General features: G+C 36.2%; 1 protein-coding gene across 11 annotated transcripts in view; it reads right to left on the bottom strand.

The window, feature by feature from the left end:
• The window catches only part of KIF16B (kinesin family member 16B), a 141,911-nt gene that overhangs the window by 106,116 nt on the left and 22,479 nt on the right, over positions 1-13,316 (bottom strand). For all 11 annotated transcript variants that reach the window (XR_008436381.1, XR_008436382.1, XR_008436384.1 and 8 more), the window contains exons 5-11: positions 9,500-9,597; positions 8,881-8,990; positions 8,126-8,268; positions 7,403-7,571; positions 7,124-7,255; positions 3,497-3,672; positions 1,527-1,592 (exon numbers count right to left, since the gene is read on the bottom strand). Coding sequence is in view for 4 of the 11 variants with exons in the window: in XM_053973913.1 (XP_053829888.1) it covers positions 1,527-1,592; positions 3,497-3,672; positions 7,124-7,255; positions 7,403-7,571; positions 8,126-8,268; positions 8,881-8,990; positions 9,500-9,597 (894 nt within the window). In the remaining 7 variants the exon portion in view is untranslated. The remainder of the gene's footprint in view (positions 1-1,526; positions 1,593-3,496; positions 3,673-7,123; positions 7,256-7,402; positions 7,572-8,125; positions 8,269-8,880; positions 8,991-9,499; positions 9,598-13,316) is intronic.

The raw sequence follows: 13,316 nt of genomic DNA, 5'->3' as shown, positions 1-13,316 counted from the left end.
GCTCAGAAACACTTCATTTCATTTTTAATTAACTCTTTTAAATGAAACATTTTTAAATTAAACTACTACAAATTATTCTTATATAAGGAAAACAAACTCATTAAAGAAAGTCACCATATATTTGTCAGGCAATATAAATATGGTGATAAAGTCTTCAAATCTATACAAACAAATTAGTTATCACACTCATTCAATTATAAAAAAGCTATAACCACTAGCAACATCTACCAAGAATTTTCAGTAATTATGTCTGTTGTAATTATCATTAATAGTAATCACATAACCTTTTAACAAGGCTGACAAAGGTAATAAAATACACTCGATAAACACCCCAGACAGCAGGGCCAACACTTCTGAGCACAATAAGCAATGGTTACCGTCAGAACATACATAACATATTCTAATTAGCCTATAGTCAGCAATTTACATTACTGAACTACTCTTAGATAAAAGCTTTTTGTTTGTACTCAAAAAGACTAAGGATATAAATAAAGCAGGATTCTCAAAGCAAGACATAAATTTTCTAATTCTAAAGGTCAAAGCAGTACCAGTGTAAACTCGACCATTTAAACCAGCTAAGGAGCTGGTTTATTTAAAGGCATCGTATCTACAAATGTATCTACATTTGATTGGCATCTTTTGGCAGTATTCAGAACTAAATATTTGCTGCCATGTATTTGAATAATTCCAAATATTTCCCTCTTGCCTCTTCCAAAGTATGACTTTTACTCTTTTTTTTGAACCCATTTGCAACAGCTTTCAAAGCAAGCTAATACACAGGGAAGAATTAACACAGAATGATACAATAAAGAATGAAAGATTGCTAGTCAGAGAAATGACAGTATCATTATATCTAGATTCTTCTGGATGCTGTGAGTTATCCGAATTGTCTGAAGATTTTTTCCAGCCTCTACATTTGGCTGGATTATTGAAAAAACTTGGTGAGAAGCACACTGTGAAGTAGCCTAGACCTAAGACCCTCCCCAAAAAGATAGCTAATTAGGCACTGAATATATTTGTACACACCAGATTTAAATACTGAAATTTTCTAAAAACCTACCGCACACCACAAATTATTTCAAATTACTTCAAAGCATAGGAGACCATTCTCCCCATAATCTTTTGCTGGTTTCTCTACACACTGAATATTTTGCTACTGTGATTACTTGCTACTTACTACTGTGATTTAAGTAGCTTTTCCCTCTCTAGTCTATTTACAAATATACTTTTTTAGTAAGGGAAGCTGGTCAGGGAACAAGTAATTTCATTTCATTTTCATAAACAGAACTGCTACATAAATATAAAATATGTATTTTGTTCTTAGTTACAATGTTATATTAGTAGGATAACAAAGTTACCAATTCACACACCTACTTTTTTTTTTTTAAAGCATCAAGGCAATGCTACTGGTTGGAAAAAACTTAGTTGTGCATAAAAAAAAATCCTGAAAATTACAACTACTCCTGCATCCAGACCACCCACCTCTCTTTGATGTTTAAAAACTGCTTTATGAAATTATAACTCACCCTTGCTTCATTCTGCTGAAGCTTTTCTTCCATACTTAAAGCTGTCGGAGAATCCAAGAGTGCAATCTAAAACCGTGAACAGTAAACATCAACAAAGAAAACAGTCACAATTTCTGGGGGAACCAAATGAAATACAATTGTTCAAGTTTCTGAGTCTTTAGCATACTTTAATATATATAACTTGAACTTTAATATATATCATTTTACCTTGAAATACCGTAAACAGAATAATCAAAATCCTGTCAAGGCAGGTATTTTAAATACAAATTGGCTTGAGAGTACTATTTTCACTCACTACCTAGACATGGCCACACACACGGAAACCAGACACATTTATTAGAGGTAACTCCTAATACAGCTCTCTTTATATTTCTAAAAAGCATGAAATTTTATTATGCATGAATAGTTATCCATTTTGCTTTAATATGTATGTATACTGCTTTATCTTTAATAACTATATCTTAACATAACTGGCCTTAGAAGAGGAAAATTACTAAACAACACAAACACACAGGCAGTATTCATTGTATGTGACCTTCTACACTGAATCCAGAACCATATTTTGGTAAACAGTATCTTCAGATCTACAGAAGCATTTGCAATACAGTGTTCAGGTGATACAAAGGAAAACAGAAAATAAATTATACAGAGATTTTTATGTATACTGTGCATACGTAATACACCACCTGCTGTTTTAACAACCATCACAAATTCAATAAAGTTAAGCTTAAGTTCTCTATTGTCTCCCACACAACCATCTACCACATCCTACCACTGAACCAGATTGATTGTGCAATAATCACTATTTTACAGCTTGAAACTAGGTCAAAGCATTCAAACTTCAAGGGGGTCTACGTCAAACTTCAAGTTACATCTACTTTGCTAACTCTAAAACATCATTTGAAAATAATTTGTTTTCCCCTCCTAAAGAATACGAAAAAAACAGAAGTAATTCAACCTCATAAAGCGTTTTTTAACTGTTTGTAACAAAGCAGAACTCTCTGTTTCAATCATGAACAATAGCCATTTCTGCTTCTAATATTGGTTCCCATCCCCTTTTTCAGCAAATTTTTATATCATGAAATCCAGCTGAAGTCTACCCTTCTACTAACAATGGTCCATGCTGAACTGACATTTCACATTGCACAGACCATCGAAAACAGAATTACATAGTTCTAGAAACTAATCTAAAGTAGTACTTCAGATACTTCCAAACTATATTTGCTCAAGTATGAAATCTAGCAGATCTGAATGACATTATGTAGAAGAGACAACTGGCCTGAACCAATTGGATATTCTTTATTGTTACTTTTACCACCTTTGGATATTCTTTATTGTTACTGTTTTATCACCCTGGGAACACAGGAGAAACTAAACTTAACTGAACATGTGCAGTGATTGTTTCCAGCAGATCATACGGACCAAACAAGAAAGAGAATCATGCAAAAGTGAAACAGAGCATTTTTGTTTTCTTACACTACTACTGAAAATATTTTTACATATTTAGAATGTTATGTGCCTTCTAATGTACTGCACAGCCAAACAAAAATGTATTGTTTAAATCCATTCATACTCTACATTTTTATATTTATGCATCTTGAATACTTTAAACCTTCTACTTCTTTTAAGATACTACACAAAGTACCTCTTCAGTCCACGATAGACCCAGAAGGTATGCTCCTGCTCAGTCTCCTTATGTTGTGTTGACTACCTGTTCCACAGCACACTACAATCCAGCTCAGATTGTATTAGGAGAAACCTAAAAGATTTGGGAAGACAATTTTCCCCCCCTTATGTTAAAAGAGGTAATCTGCTGGCCATATGGAAAATGATTCCATCAGGAAACTAATATTCATTCGTAGGCTCATAGACCTTGTTTACTCAAATCAATATAATGAAAGATAATTACATTCTAGAAATAGATGTTATAACTCAAGGAAAATTACACATAAATTCCAAGTAAAGCTAACCTGATTCCCTTGAGCAAGCAGGGCTTTTAATCGGGCTATTTCAGCTCTCAGCTCACGGATCAGTTTGACGTTAGGATCCTCATTAATAGTAGGCTTGTTGATGATGTTTTTGGCTCTATTTGCATAGCGAAGAGTACTTAAAGTTTCTCCATAATTGACATCAGCAGGTGAAATAGCTAAGGACATGAAATCAGAAGCAGTTTATCTAGCACCATATTTTCATTTACTGAAGTTAGTTTATATTCTAAAAGTCAGATAAATTCAATGTGGGTGAAGAGACAGAAATATATCATTTACCAGTATGGATGTAATTTGTTCCAACTCTTCACCACTTTCATGTCACTACAACTTTGCATAAATAAACATTGTATGAGATAAGTGTATTAGGATAATCAGCTCTAACAACCAAGTATTGCAAAGAAATCCTGCTGTCAATCTATTTAACATTTACAGTTCCCTGCTAAACATAAATGTCCTATATGAATACTTCACAGGTTTTCTTGCAATTTTTTACAAGATCAGTCGGGAAAACAGTGAATATTTTTTAAGTATCAATGTAATCATTGAAAAGAAAAGATATTCCAGGTAAAACACAGTAGGGAAATTAAACAGCATTAAAAAAAAATAACCAGACAAGAGAACTAATACAAGAGAAGAGCTTCTATAATTTACAAACTTAGCTGTTCTCCTGAGCTGCAGGCATCTGGCAGCACACAGAACTGTCAGCTATCTGATGCATCAAAAGAAATTAGTATTATTTTTCAAGCAACCTAACCAGGAAAAACAATGCAATTTAAATGCAAGTGCTAATGCTATCCTTCCCTTAATTTTCCTAACAATATATATGGTGTTCCAAATTAAAAGGATAATTAAGGCATCCAAATAGATGAGTGGAAACACAGAAGAAAAAAAAAATCCAGAAATCTTAATGATCAGACTGAACAAGAGTTCCAGAGAATCAGACAATGAAAACACCTAAAAAACTAATTAAGCAACTGAAATAATCTGCCCTTTCTCATTCTCTCAAAAACAATAAATATTTTTTTTTGTGGTAGAGACTCTCTGAGCTACAGGAGATGCACTTCAAAACAGCCTATAATTCCCCTAGCTCACATTCTCACTTCCCTGCTTTATCTACTGTTTCCTCTCCGTTACTCAATTATTCTCTTTCTGGGAGGATGTTACAATATGTTACAGAAATATGACAAATCATATCCAGACATATTTTTCTACAGCCATTCCTACAGTTTAAAGTGATCTTCCTGCATTTTTTGTGCTTAATTATAGAAAAGGCAGGACAAATGTATGCAGACAGCTTGCTGGGCAGTTAGGGAATTCTGCCACATTACCAGGAGAGTTACTGTTGAATAAAAGATCAACCATCAGGGCTCTGCCTAGCAGAAGTATCACTAATAGATGAGGAAGTAGCTGAAAAAGAAGCTGGGTAATGTAATCATTAGTATAGGTACCGAAAGCTCACTGTGTTTCTAAAACTTCTCTTCCCAAACCCTCTGTCAAAAAAAAAAAAAAAAAAGCAAAAAACCAAAACAAAACAAACAAAACAAAAAAAAACATGGAACTGCAAGAAAGCAGCAAGAAGAAAGTTGCCAGCACAGCTTTACTTAAAGAACCAGAAAACCAAAGCAGAGTCTGGTCCAAAATCATCTACGATTCTCCTAAACATCCCCAAAATCCTACAACAAAGGAACTACTATCCAGAAAATTTGACTGGTTCTGAAGAACCAGAACCTGATCTGATACGTTTTATTCACTCAATCCTGCTATCCGACATTCCCAAAAGTGGACTGCACCAGTTAAGACCACATTTCACTTGAGTAGGAAAGAGTGAGAGAAATTCCAGAGCTGCTCTTCTCCTCACATGCAGCAGTACCTGGACAAGTTTGACAAGTGGGCCCACAGGGACCCATTGAAGGTCAATAAGTCCAGGTGCAAGGTGCTGCACCTGGGTTGGGGCAATCCCACATAAAGAGTACAGACTAGGGAAAAGAACTTATTGCAAGCAGCCCTGCAGAAAAGAATTTAGGGGTTCTTTTTGGTGGGTGAACGTGAACCAGCAGTCTGTGCCCAGGGCCCAGAAAGCCTGCCACATCCTGGGCTGGTTTTAAGCTAAAAGTGGAGAGATTTACATCAGATATTAGGACAAAATTCTTTACCCAGAAGGTGGTGAGCCACTGAAACAGTGAAGTTCTAAGGTGTGAACAACAGGACCTGAGACAAAGTTGACATATAGGTGAACCTTCCAACCAAATGTTATACATATATTTGGTCATTAAGAGAGCATCGTTATATATATGTTCATTTATTGGCAAAACATGTCTTTACCCTTACATATCTAGAAACTGGGTAAGGCTACATCTGGCCTAATTAGGGGGTGTATTACAATCAAAGACAATTCCTTTGGTTTCTCCTTGAGCCTATGCCAGGTTTTGGGAGGAAGCCAACAGGAGAATGAAATTAGAAATTACATCTGCTTGTTTGTTCAACAGTATAAAAACTGGGCCACTGTCATAGTGAAGTGGGGGAGCCTCATGGCCTGAGGTGGACGCACCACAGGACTTCCCAATTGCCAGGTGTGGTTCTCCAGTCCTTTGCTGTGACAGCTTCCCACCACAGCTGATGTCTCTCAGACTTGGATGATGAATCTTTATTAGAGTAACCTGGTGATGTATCTTTCTTAATCACTATAGGCTATATTCTGTATACTATAGAATTTCTTTCCTAGTATTTGTATTTCGTAGTTTCTTTCTATATTCTTTCGTAGTAATGATCAGATGCTCTTCTTAGCTTACCTTTTTGTAATTCTTAGCTAATTACTATGTGCCTTGCTCAGCTTATCCTTTTGTGATTGTCTACAGTTTTACATTATAGTAAATATAGCTCCTTAATTTGGTGTCTGTGTCTCTGGCCCTACCCACCAGCAAAACAAGGCTGGGGTTGATGGAGCTCTGAGCAAACTGGTCTAGTGAAAGGTGTCCCTGACCATGGCAGAAAGGATGGAGCTAAACGATCTTCAAGGTCCCTTCCAACCAAACCATTCTATGATTGATTTCCAACATCCAAAATCCTCACCTCCCCTAATACATCATCCTGGCTTAATTTTGGTTTTTTTGGGAATGGAATTTCCATTGCAATTTTTTGACAAACCTGCAATACATACGGCATAGGAAGGGTTTTAAACTAAATGATCCTTGCAGACCTTCCTATGGGTAAAAAGGAAACCATGAGAGTTTTCAAGATAACTCATCATACTTAAATTTAGACAAGAAGTTAAAATGTTGTGTGCTTTTAGGTTAGATAAAAGTGACCATCTTTCCCACAGGATGTCAAAAGAGACCAGGTTGCTACTAATGCAACAAAAAAAAAAACAGCTTGGAACAGCAACTGATTCACACACCAGTATAGACCAGATGTACAAAGCTTTAATTACGCTGTGCAGAGTGTAAGTAAAAACCAGAATGTTACTAGAAAGCTCAGAAAGAAAGAAATCACTAATATGTGTAAACCGTGTTCTGCCTTAACAAAACATCTGGAATCTAAATATTTACACCCACTCCCATGAAGCATGAACTATTCAGAATTCAAAAAGAGTAAATTAAAAACACTTACTGGCAATCATAATCGTTTTGGAGTTTCCTCCTAGGCTATCTTTTAATAGCCAAGTCAACACCGAGTCCCTGTAAGGCACAAATACTTGTTTCTTCTTTGAAAGAGGATTTGTTGCATCCTGAGATAAATCAGCTGTGATGAGAAGATAGAAAAAAATTAAAATTAGATATTTTCATTCATTTTCAAAAATGTGATACGCCATTATTTGTGCAAGTAAACAAAGGTATTTAATGACTAAAAACACCTCAAGACAGACAAGCACAAAAACCAGAGACTTACCTAAGGCAGAAATTACGTTTCCCAGAGTAACTAGAGATTTGTTAATATTCCCTCCTTCCTTTAATCTAACCCCTGTGGCACCAGTGGCATCTGCTCTCTCACTTCCAGCAAGATCTATCAAATGAATCTTGCTAACAGTTTCACAAGGCATTTCAGAATCAAATTTAGCCTAAAGAAAAGAAAAAATAAAATAAAGTATGTTAAGCTAATAAATACTGCACTTTTACTGAATCAAATTTAGTGGCCTTTTTCATGACATGACTGAATTTAACTTGTTTACAATAGGAGATCTTGAGAAGACAGGTGTATTAGAGATGCCACTGAAAGACATCTGATAATGAATGGTTGCATAAGTCCCATATTAGTTCTTTAAATTGTAATATTTGCAACTTTTTAGCCATTTACAGACAAGCTATGACACTGTGAGTCGTAATTTACATGATGCAGAGACCATGTGCTGCATTAATTTCATTAAGCTTACAATATTTATATTATATTCACATATTGCTTTCAATAAGTTATAGCATGCACAGACAAATTTACACTCAATTTCTCCCCCACCTCCAAGTTCTCTTCATCTAGCAGGTCATCCATGGGCTTTCTAAAAATCCCCCAAAAACAACAACAAAGAGCAGGAGTCATTAGAAAAGGAGTTTGCTACATATAAACAAATAGATCACTATGAAACACGTCCAATCTCTTGAAGGGGTTTATTTTTGTTACCTGAGTGAAGTTGATTGTGAAAATGGCATGTGACCTGCTACTAACATCATTCATTCCAGTTGCAGCCGTCGTCCTATTTATATTTCCTGCATCCATAAGTTCCTCAACATCAGTATAATTTTGGACTAAATGTTTAGACAAGTCTGAAGAAAAGCAGAGTGTTACAGTATGCTCATATATGTCCTTAATTTTCCTTACAAAAAGATTCAAATTACACTCACTACTGCAAACTATTGCTGCAATTAGTGTTTATTGTTGTACTTGTTTATCACCTAAGGAAAGGAATGAACATTGGACAACTTACAGATTTACAGTAAAAAAGAAAAAAAATACACAATCTTATTAAATTATTCAGTGGAATAACATGAGCATAATACCACAAGAGACATGAACCTTCCCTGGTAGAGAACAGATTAAGATAATTAGATCCTAATATGTTTTCATTTCATCCAAATATCTAAGATTTATAAATTACAGTCAACAAACTATTAAAACCAATTGCATCTCTTAACATTACTTAAAAATGTATTATAAATTTACAGATAAAAAACACTGTAATAATTTATGGATTGGGAAAGCAAGTAGAAATGCAAAATTTAGAAGCTGTTCCTTCAATGCTTTTTACCAAAGTAAGCCACTGCATCCGTCATAATTTATATTTTAAAAGATAAAATGCCCTATACAATTAGATACTGAATTTTAAAACATATAAAGGTAATAAAATATGTAGTGTAAAACAATTCAAGTGTTTTTACCCTCAACATATGGCCCTTCTTTTGGATGTTCCCGTATTCGTAAGTTATTCGTTTTTGATGATTTCCGTCGGAGAAGATCTCTCACACGTTCATTATAAATTTCCAAATAACTGAAAGAAAAAGAATAGAAACCCACTGACTCATTCAAGAGCCTTTTATAAAAGGAAAGCCATACTAAGACAAGTATGAAAGCAAAACGCTCAGAGAAAGAACACAGACCCAAAGTTGGCCTAAGACAATAATGACTACAAGGTACTGTATCATAAAGGAAAAAGCCAAAAAGGCAAGAAGAAAGTGGAAAGAAAGCAGACATGAGCAAGAGCAAGATCTCCTAATGTTAGTCCAAAATAAAGGGTAAAAAAAAAGGAAGATGCTGTCCAGTAGCAAAGGCATTTGCACTATCATATAACTGATGCAGTATGCTCAGCTCTTGGCTTGAAGGTACAAGTACTGCGCATTTTGACTACAAGTGCCAACAAAAATCAATTACAGGACTGAGGCCAAGTGTAAAAAGTTATTTTTTAAAAATATGCACTTTTCCCAGAGATAAAGTGAAACAGATTGTTTGTAACTGAAACAAATTTGATAACCTGCAAACTCTCAGCGTGCCAAGACCTACCTGACTTCTGTTCGAAAGGATGCCTCATTCCGCTTTGTTTTTTCACTTATTTTGCTGAATAATCCTTCACAAATTCGAGGTATCAAACCTGCATCACCCTGCAATAACAACAAGTCTTAATTCCAAGGCTATATAGGCATGCATAATATATTTTGAAAAATAAAACCCTACATGACTAGTGGAGAGTTTAAGACTCTAGAAAGGGGAAAAATCAAAACTTCTCAGCAAACGCTTTCTTGCCCTTTATTTAACTGCAGTCACCTGGCCACTTTAACCTTTTTGTGTGTGGAATGTACAACCAGCTTCATTTCTTTGCTACTGGAATACATTTTGTCCCTCTCATTCAGTTTGAATAATCCTAACTGCCCAAAGGCAGAGACTGGCTCCCCAAAGTCATAAACTGCCTTATCTCACCAGTGTCTTTAACTGCTCCTATCTCATTTCAATGTGGACTTGGCAACGACTGCAGAGAACAGGACAAGATGGGATATTTTCATTCAAACCCCCAATTCCCAAGTCACAGTCCTTCCTGTGTTGAAAAGGGCAACAGGTCCTCTGAATAAATTAGTACACGGTGACAAAATTAAATCTTCATTCATCGTATCCCACAGTCCAGCCAAATTTAATTTGATATTAACTACTGAATGTTTGTCTCTGCAGATAAAGAGTTTTCATGCATTAAATGCTTGGTTGGTTTAATAAAGCAAACTGAATAAGAGCTATCCCACTGAGATACCCAGAAACTTAGCATGCAGCTTTCCTTGCTGGTCCAGGAAGAGCCCTCTCCAGCCAAGCAGTAAGATATAGTGAGGGCTTTCCCCAGCAGCAGAGGAGCAGGAGAGTGCCACACAGGTCTGGTCTCATCTGACATAGGGGTGCTCGCTCCCAGCTGCCCCATTCCCACCAAGTATGATTAGGCACGTGACCAACTCCTGCTGAGGACATCTCCTCACTGCTTCAGGGAGACTGCAGTTAACACTTCCTCAGAGCAATGGCTCCCTGGAATAACAGGACAGGATGTACACATACAAATGAGCTTTGGGGTAAGAGCTCCAAGCTCAGGAGCAGCTCACAAAACAGTCTGTCAGCTATAATTTCCTTCCAGTCTAAACACATGCTAGCGATTCAATGTGATGGACTATTTACCACTGCAACAAGAAATGCTCTTGTGTTTAGAGTCAGGGGCCTTGTAATTAAGCAGGATGCAAATTAGGACAAGCCAGACCACACATTCAAATGTGAACATAGACTAGGCACTCCAGGCACCTAAGAGTTTGCCTGGTGGGATTCTACAGATAACTGGCAACAAGAAAGCACAAAGCCAAGGAACTCCCCATGCACCAAACTCTGTCAGAGCTAGTGCTCCATGGGCAAAGACTTCTCTCCTACTTGGACAAAAATCCAACCCTTTCTGCCCAAGCTTAATTGAGTTTGCTCCCATACTGGTCCCTCTGCCCTCATTCTTCAATTTTCCTCTGCATTCTCTGTCACAGCAATCTTGTTCCAGGTGCCACCTCTGAGTTCCTCTTCCTTGTTCCTTTGCCCAGATAAAATTCCCAGTTCATCCAGTCACTGTCAGTTTTTTAATTATACTTTATCCCTCCATTCTGCCTTTTCCCCGCTTCTTCCTCCTCTTAATCAGAGTCTCTCTATCCTTCTCAAACCAAGCTTCATTCTTTGAAATAATAATCTGTTCTCTGCTCCTATCTTTCCTAGTTCTTCACATGAATGCACCTTGGGTTAAAAAAAACCAAAAGAAATCCTAGATTAAGGGAGAAACTTGCAGATAATATGGCTTTTTTTTGAGACACTTGCCTCTGACAACAGAGGAGCAGCCTTTGCCAGTATCTGTCAATTATCATTCTCTATTTCCAGGTAAAATTCCATGGGTTAGTGTTGGAAATTCACACACACATTTTTTTATTTTATTGTTTTTTTACACAACAGAAGAGGGAAAATACTTTTCTTTCATCTTATGCTTGGAAATACCTGAATAGTTTTAATTAAAGCTTAGGGGAAAAAACATGGAAGATCTATCACAAAGTTTTAGGCAATTCATTAGTGTCTGACATAATCCAGCAACCACAAAGAGAGGCTCAAAATAGGAAGTACAAGCTGTAATTGAGTAATTTCAACCTTAGCAATATAATGTTGAGAAAGGAAGCACACACAGTTCCCAGAGTATTATGCTAGTAAAATGTACATCTTAAAGAATGCACACTCTTTATTGGAAACTATATTTAAACACTTTCACCTTTTCACCCCCTAGAGCTGAAGGGCAGGATCAACAACAGCTTTGACTATTTTTTTTTTCTGGCCTACAGAGTTTCCAGACATGAAAATCAGAAGAACCCAAATAGGTAGTTCATTCAAAAGCTGAATTTTCTCATTAAAAGCCTGTTCTTCTGTGCTATCTAACCAGAAAAATCCTGATTGCAATTTAAATGTACTGAGTTTTGCCCATCTACCTCGACCATAAGGAGCAAATTATTCTCTTCCTTTCTGTAGCAGCCTTTCAGGTCTTAGAAGACTTTTAATCCCCCATAGTCTTGCCTTCTCTGCATATCCAAGTCTGAATTTCCTGATATTTTATAGATCTCTGCTCATTTCAGTATCTCTGATCAACATTCTAACTGGCCTACATATTTCTTGAAATGATTGCTGTACATAGAATTGCAGAAGAAGCCTTCCAGAGCCAAGAACAGCAAATATTGAAAACAAAATAAGAACAGAACCCAGGCTTTTTAAATAGAAGTAGGGAAGAAAGAATACTTACTTACAATTCAAGTTTTCTTACAGCATTGTACAGGGTCATCAATTTTGAAGCATTTAATTTGCCAGCTGAGTATATTTTATATGCACTCTATACAAAGCCAGATTAAAGTATTTATGTACCATGCCAAGAAGATTAGACCTTTATTACTGAATAGTGTCAAACAAACTCCAGCACCTATTCATTTGCAAACTGTTTTGATAATTACAGTCATTATATATAGTGAGGCAGTCTCATAAAAATGTCACTTTTATAAATTTCTGAAATAGAAATCCACACCTAGGTTGTGAGATCTTTTCTGGTGACAAAAGTCTATTCTGCTTATGACATTGAGGTAAATATCAAGCTACATCTTTTGTAACAACTGAAAGAAAAAGATTTACAGCTAATTTACTCTCCTAAGCTAGAGGAGGTGCAAAGAGCCCAATCTTACTACATTTCAGAAGAGTGATCTATCCAAAGAAGGATAAGTGTTAATATTGTCCTTTTCATTTCTACTGGGAGAAGACACAATACATTTCTTTTCCCAAGGATTAAAGAATGAAACCTGCAGAGGCTGCCTGGCAAACAAGCTTCATCAGTCAGTCTTTCTAAGCTGCTCCACTCCCAAAAGTTTAGTGGGTTCTCTCTGTCCTCGGACAGTCACAGAGGCAACTGCGAGAAACCACTCCCATCCTTCATTCACAAACTGCCAAATATCTCCTATCACACCCTCCTCTTCCTGCAGTGCTCAATAGGACATAATCCTTAAAATTAAATTTCCTGTATAATCTCCTAAGGGTTTGATGAACTACTGTCATGTCCAACTTCTGTTTCTCGCCTGACAGCCTTCTCTAAGGCTATTTTAATCTTCTGAGTCTTCAAAAAAGGTCTAAAAAGCATATACCTTCAGAAAAAGCTGATCATTAATTTTCTCAAAATCACTATTTCCTTTTTTTTTTGTCTCAAGTTGGGCATAGAAAATCAGCAGTAACATTAAAAATTTTTGGCTTTGTTACTGAATAAAAATAACTGGTTAGAATGTGTGATACATGGAAGGGTTAG

Source organism: Vidua macroura, chromosome 3, assembly GCF_024509145.1.
Source record: "Vidua macroura isolate BioBank_ID:100142 chromosome 3, ASM2450914v1, whole genome shotgun sequence".
NCBI classification, from domain to species: domain Eukaryota; kingdom Metazoa; phylum Chordata; class Aves; order Passeriformes; family Viduidae; genus Vidua; species Vidua macroura.
This window is presented reverse-complemented; position numbering and strand designations above follow the sequence as displayed.